This window comes from Mustelus asterias, chromosome 3 (genome assembly GCF_964213995.1).
Source record: "Mustelus asterias chromosome 3, sMusAst1.hap1.1, whole genome shotgun sequence".
NCBI classification, from domain to species: Eukaryota; Metazoa; Chordata; class Chondrichthyes; order Carcharhiniformes; family Triakidae; genus Mustelus; species Mustelus asterias.
In genome coordinates this window covers 143,202,977-143,219,569 of record NC_135803.1, presented here as the reverse complement: position 1 = coordinate 143,219,569, position 16,593 = coordinate 143,202,977, and the positions used below count along the sequence as shown (strand labels likewise).

At 45.5% G+C, this 16,593-nt stretch overlaps 1 protein-coding gene across 4 annotated transcripts in view; it reads right to left on the bottom strand.

The window, feature by feature from the left end:
- plxnb1b (plexin b1b) overlaps positions 1-16,593 on the bottom strand; it is a 270,085-nt gene that overhangs the window by 55,447 nt on the left and 198,045 nt on the right. For 3 of the 4 annotated variants that reach the window (XM_078209833.1, XM_078209834.1, XM_078209836.1), the window contains 4 exons: positions 11,221-12,150; positions 9,560-9,688; positions 6,079-6,201; positions 1,976-2,069 (listed from right to left, as the gene is read on the bottom strand). In XM_078209833.1, the coding sequence (XP_078065959.1) occupies positions 1,976-2,069; positions 6,079-6,201; positions 9,560-9,688; positions 11,221-12,150 (1,276 nt within the window). The remainder of the gene's footprint in view (positions 1-1,975; positions 2,070-6,078; positions 6,202-9,559; positions 9,689-11,220; positions 12,151-16,593) is intronic. The other variant, XM_078209837.1, reaches the window with a different exon arrangement.

Below are 16,593 nucleotides of genomic sequence, written 5' to 3'. Positions count from 1 at the left end.
TTGGATAGGTTCATGGAGGTTAGTAAGATAGAGGGCTATAGATGAGCCTAGAAGGTAAGGAAATTGTTCGGCGCAACTTGTGGGCCGAAGGGCCTGTTTGTGCTGCAGCTTTTCTATGTTCTATGTTCTCTATTAGCACACTACAAAGCCCTTTGCGACATCCGGAGGTTGCAAGAGACGCTGTTTAAATGCAAATTATTTCATCCGAGATGCAAAAATTAAAAAATAAAATAGTTTGTTTGAGTTTTAGTTTAGTCACGATTCCCATTAACTTAATGGTTTTGGAGAACAAAATTAGAAAATAATCTCGTTTATCATGGTTGCAATGACCTAACCAAACTTAACCACAATTACAGAGGAACTGTATTCTAAATAGTGTGGCTAACTGGCTTCACATAAAAGCAGCAAAGTGTGGCGGTGGGGTTAGCAGGAGGAGTTCAAATTAAGACAAATTGTGCTAATAGTTCTGTTGGAAGTGTAACCTTTGAAAAAGTGAAATATACAGTGGTCGCCACGCTATAGGAAGGATGTGATTGCTCTAGAGAGGGTGCAGAGGGGATTCACCAGGATGTTGCCTGGGATGGAGCGGCTGGTTCAGTTGGGGTTGCTTTCCTTAGAGCAGAGAAGGCTGGGGGGGCGGGGGGATCTGATTGAGGTGTATAAAATTATGAGGGGACCTGGGTTCAATTCCAGCCTCATGTTACTGTCTGCGTGTAATTTGCACGTTCTCCCTGTATCTGCATGGGTTTTCTCCCACAGTCCAAAGATGTGCGGGTTAGGTTGATTGGTCATGCTAAATTGACCCTTGTCAGGTGGGTTAGCAGGGGTATGTGGGGTCACGGGAATAGGGTCTGGGTGGGATTGTGGGTGATGCAGACTTGATGGGCTGAATGGCCTCCTTCTGCACTATAGGGATTCTATGATTCTATATATAGGGTGGATAGGAAGGAACATTTCCCCTTAGCAGAGGGGTCTTTAACCAAGGGGCATAGATTTAAGTTAAGGGGCAGGAGGATCATAGGAGCTGTGAGAAAAAACTTTTTCACCCATAAGGTGGTAGGAATTTGGAACTCACTGCTTGAAAGGGCAGTAGAGGCTGCCACAAGATTTAAGAAGTATTTGGATGTACGTTCATAGCATGCAAGGCTATGGACCAAGTGCGGGAAAGTAGAATTAGAATAAATAGGTGCCTGATGGCCAGTGCGGACATGATGGGCCAAAGGACCTCTATCCATGCTGTAAAACTCTATGACATACATTGGACGAGTAATAATAGAGAAGATGCTGAACAAAATAGGTTTAACAGGGTAAGTGAGAAATATCCCACAAGATGGCGACATCATATTCCTCATAATACCTGAATAAACCAAAAAAAGGTCAAGATTTCTATCTGAAAACAGAATGTCTTCAAAACTAGAACCAATTGCACACATACGCATGGAAAAAATGTACACATCAGAGACATTTGCAATCAACTTGCTAATGTACTATCCCAACCTTTCTCTACAAGTTGTTCGCTGGAGAAAATAAATACAGGGTTAGGGGAGAAGACACTGAAGAATCTTCTACACTTCTCACAGGTTTTATTTACACAGGTAAAATCCACCATTTTGAGTTCACTAGGGCATTGTTGATGTGTTGCTAAATTTTTATGCCAACGCCACAATGTTGTGAAGTTAATTTTGTGGCAAACAATGCAAATGATTTGCACCAACGTGGTAACAGACTGGAACACACGCTCTCTGGTTTCACCGCATGCCCAGGACTAGCACCAGACCTGTCAATGTAGCTCATTAATGCGAGTCAGCTGTACTCATTATGCAGTGGCAGCATCAGAAATGTCAGGAAATTAAACACCGGATTCTAGGGTACATGTGTAGACTTTGGCATTCTGGCAGGGCAAACAGAGAACAAGCTGAGGAAACACTTGCATTTTCACTCATACCTTTCTTGAGGAAAGGGTGAAAGTACTTACTGTGCAAATCGTGTACACTGTCCACTCTATAGTTTGGCTGCCGCTGGACATATACTGTTGCGTTATACTCTTGCTGCAGTGTGGAGTAGGTAAACTGGAATGGCAGAGACAGGAAGGTGACAGACCGAGAATATATAGAATCATAGAAACCATACGGTGCAAAAAAGGTCATTCGGCCCAACGAGTGTACACTGACTCTCTGACTGAATATGTTATCCAGGCTCCCTTCCCTTTTCTATCCGTATAACTCTGCACATTTAACATGACTAATTCAATTAACCTACACATCTTTGGACATTAAGGGGCAATTTAGCATGGCCAATCCACCTAACCCGCACATCTCTGGACTGTGGGAGGAAACCAAGCACCCGGAGGAAACCTACGCAGACACGGGGAAAAGGTGCAAACTCCACACAGACCCAAGGCCAGAACTGAATCCAGGTCGCTGTGAGGCAGCAATGCTAACCACTGTGCCATAGTAAATATCTACATGCCTGAATCAAACTTATAAGGTTAAATCTGCTTGTGGACATTGTTGTACTCAAGACACGCAAAGGAAAATGATGAATGCTTATGTTCTTTATTGCTCCGATTGTTGGCAGACCCAGGCAACACAAGGGTCAGCCTGGTGCCCCAGTACACAGCCCACAGAGAGACTGCTGGGTCAACCTTTCTCCAACACACAGCCCCTTCGAGGGCAAGAGACATTTTTAAAAAAGGACTGTGAATAATGCTGCTCTGAAGTAAAAACAGAAAATGATGGGATCACATAGCAGGTTTGGCAACAGCTGAAAATGGAAGAAAGGCAAGTTCCTAGAAACTAGAAGCAGGAGTAGGCCAGTCGGTACTTCGAGCCTGCTCCTCCATTCATTTTGATCATGGCTGATTATCATTCATGTTAGGGCCTCCACTTTGTCAGAACAATCCTGCTTCCCAGTCACTGCCTGAAACATCCATCTGAGTCCTGACCTTGCACGTGATGACATGCAGTCAATTCCCCACATGATCTCTAATAAATCCAAGGATATGATGATAATCCACAGTGCAGCATCGATCACGGTCACAATATTAACAGAAAGATGGGTGTAATATATAGCAATAGCCGGGCATTTTGTTCTACTGTCCCTCTCTGCAGTGCAGGTTTAAATTAAGTTAGCTCAGTGAAGTTAAATAAGTTTTACTCTGTGTGATACAGAACAGAACGATGGCTACGAGGCTGGAATGGAATCCTTTTTTACATTTCAGTTGAGAAATTAAGAACTGAAGAACACCGGGACGCATTTTTGGAACTCCGAAAGTAGATTTTGAGAAGCTTGAGTTATTTGAAAGTTTGTCCTTTGTGTGGTTTGCAGTCTGTGGTCAGGAACAGGGTGAGTCACACAGGAAGTGAAAAGAACTGGCACTGAAAGAATATTCGGAGTCAATGGGGAAATTCAACCCTAACAAAAAGGACTGGGGTAATTATACACAAAGGTTACACATTTAGCTTAAAGAGATAAAATAGGAACTGAGGATAACATTAGGTGTTTTCCTCATGACTGATCCAGTTGCTTTTTAAGTGATTAGCACTGCTGCCTCACAGTGCCAGGGACCTGGGTTCGATTCCCAGCTTGGGTCAGTGTCTGTGTGGAGTTTTGATGTGGAGATGCCAGCGTTGGACTGGGGTAAACACAGTAAGGAGTCTAACGAATGGCGTTTGCTACCAAATAAACCTGTTGGACTTTAACCTGGTGTTGTTAGACTCCTTACTGTGTGTGGAGTTTGCACATTCTCCCCATGTCTGTGTGAGTTTCCTCCGGGTGCTCCGGTTTCCTCCCACAGTATGGGTTAGATGGATTGGCCAATCTAAATTGCCCTTTAGTGTCCAAAGAAACTAATTTTTAGCATGTAAATTACCCTGGAAAGATTGATCATTTATTTTAGTTCCGATTATAGTAACAAATTTGCAATCCAATGTGATAATTTTCAGGTATTTTCGATGTTGGTTTAGTCATATACTGTATTCTAGAAAACTTTGCGCTCGTGTCACTTTATGTTTTAATGAATAGGTTGTTTATTCTTAATTAGGGAGGGACTGTCATATACCGTTAAAGCCGAGCATTTTGTTATAGTGCCCCCTATGTTGGGGAGGTGTAAATAAAGTTAGTGTAATAATGGCTGTCTTCAACTGAGCACAAGGTGAGTCTTCCTCAGTACAACAATATGGTCATCCAGCTGTAGGCTGTGGCATAGTGGTAGTGTCACTGAACTAGCAATCCAGAAACACAAGGTCATGACCTGGGTTCAAATCCTACCATGGCAGCTGGTAGAATTTGAATTAATAAAAGAAATCTGGATTTAAATGTCAAATGTTGACCATGAAACCATTGTCGATTGTCGTAAAGAACCCATCTGATTCACTAATGTCCCTTCGGGAAGGAAATCTGCCATTCTTACCTGGTTTGGTAAGAGAAGGAGAGGCCACCATTAGCTTCTCAAGGATAACTCTGGTGTGCCTTGGGACGTTTTGCATGTTAAAGTTAACGTCAGTTTCCCAAGTATCTCTTTATTCAGTTGACTCAGAAATCATTCCAATTGTCTTTTCTGGCTTAACAGAGTCTGTATTTTCTGCCTGCTTTTGATGACCTTTGCTTCCTGAGTTGAAAACATTAATTTCTGTGCCGTGAATAATAGATAACATAATACAGGTTCCCCTTGGCTCCAGATAACCCAGCCCTGCAGCATAGGTTCTATATGGTCAAATAGCAGGAAGCTAACTAATGTTATTAAGACACTACGCTGATGGAGTGTAGAGGTTCTTGTATTCTTTCATGGGATATGGGCATCACTAGCATTTGCTGGGCATCCCGAATTGCCCTTGAACTGATTGGCAATTAAGAGTCAACCAAACCAGCCTCCCATCCATTGACTCTGTCTACACTTCCCGCTGCCTCGGAAAAGCAGCCAGCAGAATTAAGGACCCCGGCATACACACTTCCACCTTCTTCCGTCAGGAAAAAGATACAAAGTTTGAGGTCACGTGCCAACTGACTGAAGAACAGCTTCTTCCCTGCTGCTGTCAGACTTTTGGATGGACTTACCTCGCACTAAGTTGATTTTTCTCTGCACCCTAGCTATGACTGTAACACTATACTATGAACTCTCTCCTTTCCTTCTCTATGAACAGCATGCATTGTCTGCATCTACAAGAAACAATACATTTCACTGTATGCTAATATATGTGACAATAATAAATCAAATCAAATCACGTTGCTTTGGGTATGGAGTCACAGGACCAGGTAAGGAAGGCAGAGTTCCTTCCTCAAAGGACATTAGTGAACCAGATGGGCTTTTACAACAATCGACAATGGTTTCATGGTCATCCAGCTGTAGGCAGTAGCATAGTGGCAGTGTCACTGAACTAGCAATCCAGAAACACAAAGTCATGTTCTGTGGACCTGGGTTCGAATCCCACCATGGCATTTGGTAGAATTTGGGTTTTTAAAAAAATCTGAATTTAAACATCTAATGTTGACCCTGAAAATTGTCGATTGTTGTAAAATAAAACCCATCTGGTTCACTAATGTCCCTCAGAGAAAAAAATCTGCCATTCTTACCTAGTTTGGGCTATATGTGACTCCAGATCCACAGTTGACAGGCTGACTCATAAAATAACCTCTGAAATGGCCAGGCAAGTTCAAGGGCAATTGGGGATGGCCAATAAATGCTGGTCGAGCCAGCGATGTCCACATCCCAAGAAAGAATAAAAATATTCCAGATTTCTTTTTAGTGAATAAAAATTTCACCATGGCAAGATTCAAACCCAGGTCACCACAGCATTGCCCTGGTTCTCTGGGTTACTAGTCCAGTGACAATTCCACTATGACACCTACCTCGTTTAGTTGGTTTAACTCTAGCAGTGCTTCCATTGTCCACTTGGAGACCCTTAGGCCTAGGCTCTTTTCCATCTGAAATGGGTTGGAGGAGAAAGTCTACTCCATATAAGAACTGAGCCTACTTCTGTCATCTTCTCTGTGATTTGGCTGGAACATCCTGCGACATGGCGACAGACTCAAATACCTCCTTAGTCAATCTGCACCCCACAAACACTTTTTGCTCCTTACCTGGTGCATCTGACAGGTAATGAAATAAAACGTGGGATCGTTATCATCCCCTTCGACATCCGCCTCCACCACCACCATCCGACCCTCGATAACAAACACACATTCGTAATCTCCTTCAGGATTCTGCCGGGGAAACAGAAATACAGGAGGTTATGGAGTCACTAGCTACCTGAATCAGAAATATCTGTACACCGAGAACTTCAAGCCTTTAGGTGTCCAAATCACCAACAACCTGTTCTGGTCCCCTCATGCTGACACTACAGTTAAGAAAGCCCACCAATGCCTCTACTTTCTCCGAAGACGAAGGAAATGTGGCATGTCAGCTACGGCTCTCACCAGCTTTTACAGATGCACCATAGAAAGCATTCTTTCTGGTTGTATCACAGCTTGGTATGGCTCCTGCTCTGCCCAAGACCGCAAGAAACTACAAACGGTGGTGAATGTAGCCCACTCCATTACGCAAACCAGCCTCCCATCCATTGACTCTGTCTACACTTCCCGCTGCCTCGACAAAGCAGCCAGCATAATTAAAGACCACACACACCCTGGACATTCTCTCTTCCACCTTCTTCTGTTGGGAAAAAGATACAAAAGTCTGAGGTCACGTACCAACCGACTCGAGAACAGCTTCTTCCCTGCTGCCATCAGACTTTTGAATGGACCTACCTTGCATTAAGTTGATCTTTCTCTACACCCTAGCTATGACTGTAACACTCTCCCGTTTCCTTCTGTATGTACGGTAAGCTCTGCCTATATAGCGCGCAAGAAACAATACTTTTCACTGTATGCTAATACATGTGACAATAATAAATCAAATCACAGCAAATCAAATCAACCCAACACTTGACATGTGTTAACACCTAAAATAAACGCATCTTGTGCTTAGTATTTTGCTACACTGGGAAAACGGAAGAAATCCTGCAGCGTTTCTATGTTAAAGTGGAGTGGATACACAATGATGCATAAAGATCCCTTTGACCATCAGAGTTAACTCTTGAGTAAACTAAAACCACTTTCATATGGGTCTTTTCAGTTTGGATTCCAGAAACTCTGTATCCAGGAGGTGGGTCCAGTGGGTCTAAGCTTTTAAATCCTTTTGCATGTTATGGTGGCAGACTCAATGACCCCAAGTTTTATCTGGGATTAAAGGATTTAAGAGCAGAAATGTCAGGAGCTGGCAACAAGATGCAAGGCTCCCGGAGTTCGAATCAAGAGATAACCAACATGAAAGGCCCCCTGTAATTCTCCAAGAACAGACAAAACTTCTGTATTTATACAAATGGATCGACGTACAATATCTCCTGCCACTTTGGGCTTCCTAAAAAGATTAAGGAATATACAAACTCCCAAGGCATTAATGTCTATGTGGTTTTCACCTCGGCTGACAAGTTGCTCGATGTGTATCAGACAACAACATCACTCAGTTTCACTACTACCACTCTCACCAATTTTTACAGATGCACCATAGAAAGCATCCTTTCCAGATGTATCACAGCTCGGAATGGCTCCAGCTCTGACCAAGACTGCAAGAAATTACAAAGGGTTGTGAACGAAGCCCGGTCCATCACGCAAACTAGCTTCCTGTCCACTGACTCTGTCTACACCTCCCGCTGCCTCGGGAAAGCAGCCAGCATCATCAAGGACCCTACGCACCCTGGACATTCTCTCTTCCACCTTCTCCCAATGGGAAAAAGATACAAAAGTCTGAGATCACGTACCAAATGACTTAAAAACAGCTTCTGACCTGCTGCCATCAGACTTTTGAATGGACCTACCTTATATTAAGCTGATCTTGCTCTACATCCTAACTATGACTGTAACACTATATTCTGTACCCTCTCTTTTCCTTCATAGAATCATGGAATCCTACAACACAGAAGGAGACCATTCAGCCCATCGAGTCTGCACCGACCACAATCCCACCCAGGCCCAATCCCCACAACCCCATGCATTTACCCTAGCTAGTCCCCCTGACACTGAGGGGTAATTTAGCATGGCCAATCAACCTAACCCGCACATCTTTGGACTGTGGGAGGAAACCGGAGCATTCGGGGTACAGTCCGGTAGTGTTAACCACTGTGCCATCTTCTCCCCTATGTACTCTATGAATGGTATGCTTTGTCTGTATAGTTCGCAAGAAACAATACTTTTCACTGGATCCCAATACATGAGACAATAATAAATCAAATCAATTCAAAACTGTTGCTCACTTTGCCTCAACCCCCTCCTCTTCCCCCGCCAGCACCGCCTCTTCACTGTGAGAAACCAGCAGCAAGAAGTAACTTTCTTGCCTTTCTCCTAATTCTTGTAACATTCTGATGGAAACTCAAGGGAAATACCAGTCACTGTCCTGGTCACTGCTCCTCCGCAGTTTCTAGCACTGCGTTCTGCAGATTGCAAATATCGCTGATTCGAACAACGAAAATTACAGCACAGGAACAGACCCTTCGGCCCTCCAAGCCTGCACCGACCAGGCTGCCTGTCTGAACTAAAACCCCCTACCCTTCCGGGGACCATAATCCCTCTATTCCCATCCTATTCATGAATTTGTCAAGACGCCCCTTAAAAATCACTATTGTATCTGCTTCCACTACCTCCCCTGGCAGCAAGTTCCAGGCACCCTTCACTCTCTGTATAAAAAACTTGCCTCGTACATCTCCTTTAAACCTTTCATCTTAAACCTATAGTTGTTTGGTTGCCCAGCAAAAAGCCACTTCACAAGGCAGAAATCCTTCTTAAAATTCATGAAACTTCCATCCTGCAGTATCCCAATAATCCAAAGAAGAGCAAGAAGTCCCAATAGAAAATGTTGGGTTTGTGAGGACGGGGTGTCCCAGAAGAGAAAAAGATGGGCTATGATTCGGAGTCGAGACCATTTCTGAAAAACTGGGTATGATGAATTTATAATTATACCTAAAACAAAGGGAAGGTTGAATAATAGGTAAATAGTCCGAAACCAAATTGAACAAAATGTCAGCCGTGGTGAAAACCAGATAGACTGGGAGCATTCGTGCCTTGGGAGTTTGTGTATTCCTTAATCTTTTTAACAATTTGGGAACCCGAAGTGGTAGCAGATATGTGTGCATCGATCCATTTGTGTCAATACAGAGTGATTAAAGTTTTGTCTGTTCTTGTAGAATTACGGGCCTTTCATGTTGGTTATCTCTTGATTCTAATTCCGGGAATCGTGCATCTTGTTGCCAGCTTCTGCCATTTCTGCTCTTAAATCCTTTAATCCCAGATAAAACTTGGGTCATTGAATTTGATCTTTGCACATTGGGATATTAAAATCCATTTGAAGTTTCTTGGTGTATCCACATGACTGACCTATGAAAGCTCATCAACTTCCCATTCCAATTCTGATTAAAATGGCTCCACCCAAAACATTACCCCCCGTGTCTTCTCTTCAGAGACAGGGATACCTGCAGCGTATTTCCGATCCGCATTTCACTTTCCCCAGTGTAATCCCAGACACACTGACCTGAAAGAAATGGAGGTTTTGCCCTGCCAGTGTTATCTTGCGTTCCGTGTTGACCGGCAGAAGGGTCAAGCCTTGGACAGAGTTGACACAGGGGCAAGCCGCGGGACCCTTATTCATCGCTTCGTGGCTCTGCACAAAGACCATACACACAGAGAGGTTCACTGGGCAGAAGCAAATAAGAGCAAACCAGCAAAGCTACGACATGCCATTCCAGTGCCAACCTCTCAAATAAAAATCAACCTCAAAATATTTCTAGTGTTGGAAAATGATCAACGTGGAACATTCCTGGTTAATATTACACCTCACGCTTTTCCTACTGTCGGCGCAAGCAAGATGCTACTAAACAAAAGAATGATCAATTTATTGGCATTTTAAAAAATACTTTGCAAACAATTAGAGGCGGTGGAGAGAATTTGCTGGCAACATATTTAAAGTTTAAGCTTATTGATTAGTGTCACAAGTAGGCTTACACTGCAGTGAAGTTACTGTGAAAATCCCCTAGTCGCCACACTCCGGCACCTGTTCGGGTACACTGAGGGAGAATTTAGCATGGCCAATGGACCTAACCAGCACGTCTTTTAGACTGTGGGACGAAACCAGAGCACCCGGAGGAGACCCACGCAGACACGGGGAGAATGTGCAGACTCCACCCAGACAGTGACCCAAGCTGGGAATCGAACTCGGGTCCCTGGCTCTGTGAGGCAGCAGTCATGTTGTGATAATTGTTCACAGGGTTTAGCAGTTCGATCCTGAAGTGGGCAGCATTTCAGTTCGATTCTGATGATGAACTGATCCTTGCACTGGCAAACAAAACACGCATTAGAACAAACACATTGTCCAGCACCTTGTTGTTGCCACTCCCCTGACTCGAGCCCATCAATCCCGCAACATTTTATTCAAAAATGTTTTACTTTAAAACATTTACATTGAAGGGAATTACAACTATTCATGATGTCACAAGGCTTAATTCATAGAATCCCTTCAGTGCAGGAAGCCGCCATTGAGCTGACACCAACTCTCCAACAGAACACCTTACCAGGCCCTATCCCCGTAACCCCAAGCATTTACTCTGCTAATCCCCCTAACCTACACATCTTGAAACACTAAGGGGCAATTTACCATGGCCAATCCACCTAACTTCAGGAATTATCGAATCTCTACAGTGCAGAAGGAGGCCATTCGGCCCATTGAATCTGCACCGATCCTCCAACAACAATCCCATCCAGGCCATATCCTTGTAAGCCCTTGTATTTACCCCACTAATCCCCCAACCTACACATCTGCGGACACTAAAGGGCAATTTAGCATGGCTAATCCACCTAACCAGCACATCTTTGGACTGTGGGAGGAAACCGGAGCACCCGGAGGAAACCCACGCAGACACGGGGAGAATGTGCAAACTCCACACACACAGTGACCCAAGCCAGGAATCGAACCCGGGTCCCTGGCGCTGTGAGGCAGCAATGCTAACCACTGTGCCGCTTTAGTTATTATGACAACATGGAGAAAATAAGGCTTTTTAGTAGAGGAAAGAGAGTAACACCTCCGCGATCTTTAGGTAGAAATAAAGCTACCCAGCGGGCAATGCAAAGTCTAACCATGGACATTGCTTACCTAGTCAACTCAAACGGTTGGCCACTAAGAAACAAAGTTAATCTCACCTGTACAGAGAAGGATGGAGAACCAGGCTCAACATGGTAGTCGACTTCAGTGGCAAGCAGGTGGAGAAAAGCAGGAGAAGGGTTCTCAACATCTCCGTCACCCGACAGCAGCACAGCAGCGGCTGAAAGGACTGCTGTGTCGTTCTCAATCTGCGCAGGGTCTACCCAAGAATCTGGCTCCTCCCACTCACCAACCTCCTTCACAGGCCAATCAGAGGGTGGGGCAGGCGGCGCCCAGCTGGCAGGGTCATCAGGTCTGGGGTCAGTGGGCACTGCCAGCCGAGTGGAAGGGGGCTCCGTGGGAGCCGCAGGGGGAATGGTTGTGGCGGCAGGAATGGCGTCTCGGTCTGTGCTGTTCAGAGGAGGCGCCAGTGTGGTGGTAGTGGCGGCATCGGGGGTCGGAGAGGTGGGAGGGACAACTGTTGTCTGGGGGCTCGTGTAAGATGGAGCTGCAAATGTAGTGGGTGGTGATGTTGGCGCACCTGTGGTGAAGGCGTCCCCAATAGGGGTGGTGGTGGGTGCTGCCTGTACCGTGGTCACCGCGGCGGTGGTGCTCGCCTCGGCTGTGGTAGTTGTGGCCATGGGCGGGCTGGCTGTGGTTAACTGTGTGGTTGGCATGGCTGTGGTTTCCACGGTGGTGGGCACAGTGGTTGGAGCCGGCGTGGTGGGCACAGTGGTTGGTTGGGCAGTCGGAGCGGCTGTAGCATTGGTCGACGCCACTGTGGTGGTGGGCGCGGCAGTTGGCAGTGTCGTAGGTGCTGTGGTTCTGGTCGTTTGGGTGGCCTTTGTACTGGACAGGGTGGTAGGGATGGTTGTAGCTCTGGTTGTCGGGGCAGCGGTGGTGGGGCGGAGGGTGGTCGGGAGCACAGTGGTGTCGACGCGGAGCGGTTTTGTTGGACGTGTGGGAGGAGCCACATAGGGTAGGACAAACTGCCAGGGAACGATCGCCAATAAATCAATCAGGAAAGATAGAAAGGATGGAAAAATAAAAGGAATGGAGGGAGACACACAGACAAAGGGGAGAGGGACAGCAAGAGACAGAAAATAATTCATTATTTTTGATTTTGGAATCAATTTAAAAACAGAAACATATTCTTTTTAAATCACACTAAATTACTGCAGCAAAGCTGTTCTTTGCAGTCCCTCATTAATGGAGCTGTAGGCTTCAATTTAGGCCTAACAAAGGCAATTTTTTTGAAACAAAGAAACATAGAAACCCTACAGTGCAGAAAGAGGCCATTTGGCCCATCGAGTCTGCACCGACCACAATCCCACCCAGGCCCTACCCCCATATCCCTACATATTTACCCACTAATCCCTCTAACTACGCATCTCAGGACACTAAGGGGCAATTTTAGCATGGCCAATCAACCTAACCCGCACATCTTTGGACTGGGGGAGGAAACCGGAGCACCTGGAGAAAACCCACACAGACACGAGGAGAATGTGCAAACTCCACACAGACAGTGACCAAGGCCGGGAATCGAACCCAGGTCCCTGGAGCTGTGACGCAGCAGTGCTAACCACTGTGCTACCGTGTCGCCCATGATATTGTAGGAGTGGCTAAAATGTTTAGCGTCAGCATTTTCCGGCAGAATCAGCCATCTTCTTCCAGCAACCTTATGAATGATGATTTGAAAAGGTATATTTTATTTAGAAAGGTATTGTTATATATGTGACTGGTATGATACTTGATAGTGTCAGGACAGCTGAGCATCTTTCCCGTTGTTTCCCAGCAGTGCTTTGTAACAGTTCCTTCCTTAAGGATTTCTGGGAACATGTTGGGAGGAATTTTCCCATCCCGTCTGCCACAGGAATCATAGCGGGCCGGGGGGCGGGGGGGCGTTGGTGGTGGCAACCATGCAAAGGTCCGTTGGCTTCAGGTGGGGTTTTGGGGCAAGCGCAGACGGAAAATCCCGCCCATTAATCTTTAAGCAGACGGTATTCGGAGAATGACTGGACATCGAGGAACTGGATTTCAGTGGGTTTAGTTACGCCGTACAGCTCCTTTAATACAGAGAGTAGCTCATAAACGTGAGATCAGACACAATTAACATAAGAGCAGTTCACCCGAGAAAGTGATTTGATTTGTGTTTTGGAGATAGTGAGTACAGCAGGAAAGAGTTGCCTGCATGAAGTGATCAGGCACAAACTTACAACTGTTAAAATAACTCAGAGGAAAGGTTATACCATCTTGTGTGAAACACAAGAATTTCCCAAAAATCTTGCCCTTTGCAGTGTACCCTAATCCCTTGGCAAACTATTCACACCATCATTCCCAATCTGGCCTTCTTAATATACTTATGTATTTAATACTTAATATAACTTCCTTGCCTCACAGCTATTTTATTCTTGTGATATGATCGTCAAGATAAACTATGCGTAGATTTGCACATCATTTTTGTTCAAGTGTGGCTGCGTACTGTTCTCTAAATCACATTATCATGTTGCATTCTCACAAACAAAAAGTGAAATGTTTCCCAGCACAGCGAGGCATGGGGCTCTTTAAATATGCTTCCACGCTCTGGCAGGGTCACAGTGCCCACTGACCATGTTCGAAAGCCAAAGGTCTTTCTAGATCCTCCTTTAAGCTTTGGTGGAGTTTTTTGAGGAAGTGACAAAAACGGTTGACGAAGGAAGGGCCGTGGATGTCGTCTATATGGATTTCAGTAAGGCATTTGACAAAGTCCCTCATGGCAGGTTGGTTAAGAAGGTTAAGGCTCATGGGATACATGGAGAGGTGGCTAGATGGGTAGAAAACTGGCTTGGCCACAGGAGACAGAGGGTAACAGTCGAAGGGTCTTTTTCCGGCTGGAGGTCTGTGACCAGTGGTGTTCCGCAGGGCTCTGTACTGGGACCTCTGCTATTTGTGATATATATATAAATGATTTGGAAGAAGGTGTAACTGGTGTTATCAGCAAGTTTGCGGATGACACGAAGATGGCTGGACTTGCGGATAGCGATGAACATTGTCGGACAATACAGCAGGATATAGATAGGCTGGAAAATTGGGCGGAGAAATGGCAGATGGAATTTAATCCAGATAAATGCGAAGTGGTGCATTTTGGAAGAACTAATGTAGGGGGGAGTTATACAATAAATGGCAGAGCCATCAAGAGTATAGAAACACAGAGGGACCTAGGTGTGCAAGTCTACAAATCCTTGAAGGTGGCAGCACAGGTGGAGAAGGTGGTGAAGAAGGCAAATGGTATGTTTGCCTTTATAGGACGGGGTATAGAGTATAAAAGTTGGAGTCTGATGTTGCAGCTGTGTAGAACACTGGTTAGCCGACATTTGGAGTACTGCGTCCAGTTCTGGTCGTCACACTACCAGAAGGACGTGGAGGCTTTAGAGAGAGTGCAGAGAAGGTTTACCAGGATATTGCCTGGTATGGAGGGTCTTAGCTATGAGGAGAGATTGGGTACACTGGGCTTGTTCTTCCTGGAAAGACGGAGAATGAGGGGAGACCTAATAGAGGTGTACAAAATTATGAAGGGTATAGATAGGGTGAACAGTGGGAAGCTTTTTCCCAGGTCGGAGGTGACGATCACGAGGGGTCACGGGCTCAAGGTGAGAGGGGCGAGGTATAACTCAGATATCAGAGGGACGTTTTTTACACAGAGAGTGGTGGGGGCCTGGAATGCGCTGCCAAGTAGGGTGGTGGAGGCAGACACGCTGACATCGTTTAAGACTTACCTGGATAGTCACATGAGCAGTCTGGGAATGCAGGGATACAAATGAATGGTCTAGTTGGACCAATGAGCGGCACAGACTAGGAGGGCCAAAGGGCCTGTTTCCTGGGCTGTACTGTTCTTTGTTCTTTGTTGTTCTTTAAGAGGAGGTGATGGCCTTGTGGTATTATCACTAGATTATTAATCCAGAAACTCAGCAAATAGAAACGTAGAAGATAGGAGCAGGAGGAGGCCATCTGACCCTTCGAGCCATCATTCATCACGATCATGGCTGATGATCGTAATGTTCTGGGGACCCGGGTTCGAATCCCGCCACAGCAGATGGTGGAATTTGAATTCAATAAAAAATATATTTGGAATTAAGAATCTACTGGTGACCATGAAACCATTGTCGATTGTTGGAAAAACTCATCTGGTTCGGTAATGTCCTTCAGGGAAGGAAATCTGCCGTCCTTACCTGGTCTGGCCTACACGTGACACCAGAGCCACAGCAATGTGGTTGACTCTCAGCTGCCCAAGGACAACTAGGGATGGGCAATAAATGCTGGCCAGCCAGCGACATCCATGTTCCACAAAATAATAAAAAGAACCTAAAAAGGTGAAACTGCTGACCTATGGGTTGTTTAAGCATTAAGCTGCGTGATCAAAACAGCTCAAGCAGACATCTATGCTGCTAATGTAACTCTGATGTTCCACACAGTACGACAGAATTATAATGGCATCAATATGCAGCAAGTACATCACTGTGGACTGTTTACAAAGCCAGCAACACGGAGAGCATTTTCAGGCCCTGAAAGGATGGGACAGGCACTTTGAAGACAGTTACAGTTACAAGCTCCAGCACTGTTTCCCGTTGCTACTTTATACAATTAGCTCCAGCCAGCATCCTGTTCGATGGATATCAGGAAACACATCGTTTGCACAACTGCTAATTAACCTTTGGTCCTGACTGGTTGATGGATGAGCTCCCACATTGCCAGGTCAGTCGGTGCGACCACCCAGAAGCACCAACTGGCATCCTGCAATCAGGCATCAAAGCTGACACCGACCGTGTAATGTGGGCGCTACCTTAAACAAGAGGCACCTGTTAATGTGCGCAGTGCACAGCACGGGGATAACCGGAGAGCTGCTAATCAGCAGGCCTCTGGGCCTTCCAGCTCCAATTACTCAGTCAGATGTAATCACTGAGATGCACCAACAGGTTTCTATCATTTGAGCAGGTCTGCGAATAGTTCCCAAAATGTTCTCCCCTTGAGATTTGAAACTAAATTTTGATTTACAAAACCCGGTTCCTGCAAACTAAGAAGTCTCACAACACCAGATTAAAGTCCAACAGGTTTATTTTGAATCACGAGTTTTCGGAGCGCTGCCCCTTCATCAGGCAAGTCACCTGATGAAGGAGCAGTGCTCCAAAAGCTCGTGATTCCAAATAAACCTGTTGGACTTTAACCTGGTGTTGTGAGACTTCTTACTGTGCCTATCCCAGTCCAATGCCGGCATCTCCACATCATGCCTGCAAACTAAGGCATTGGAGGCAGTCATGCGGCCCTTCAAGCCTGTTCTGTCATTCAGTTCGATCACAGCCGATCTGTGGGCGGGATGTTACGGCCTCGCGCGTCCCGAAACCATAAAATCCCACCCGAGATCAACGGACCTTTCCATTGTCCGTCCCTCGTCTGCT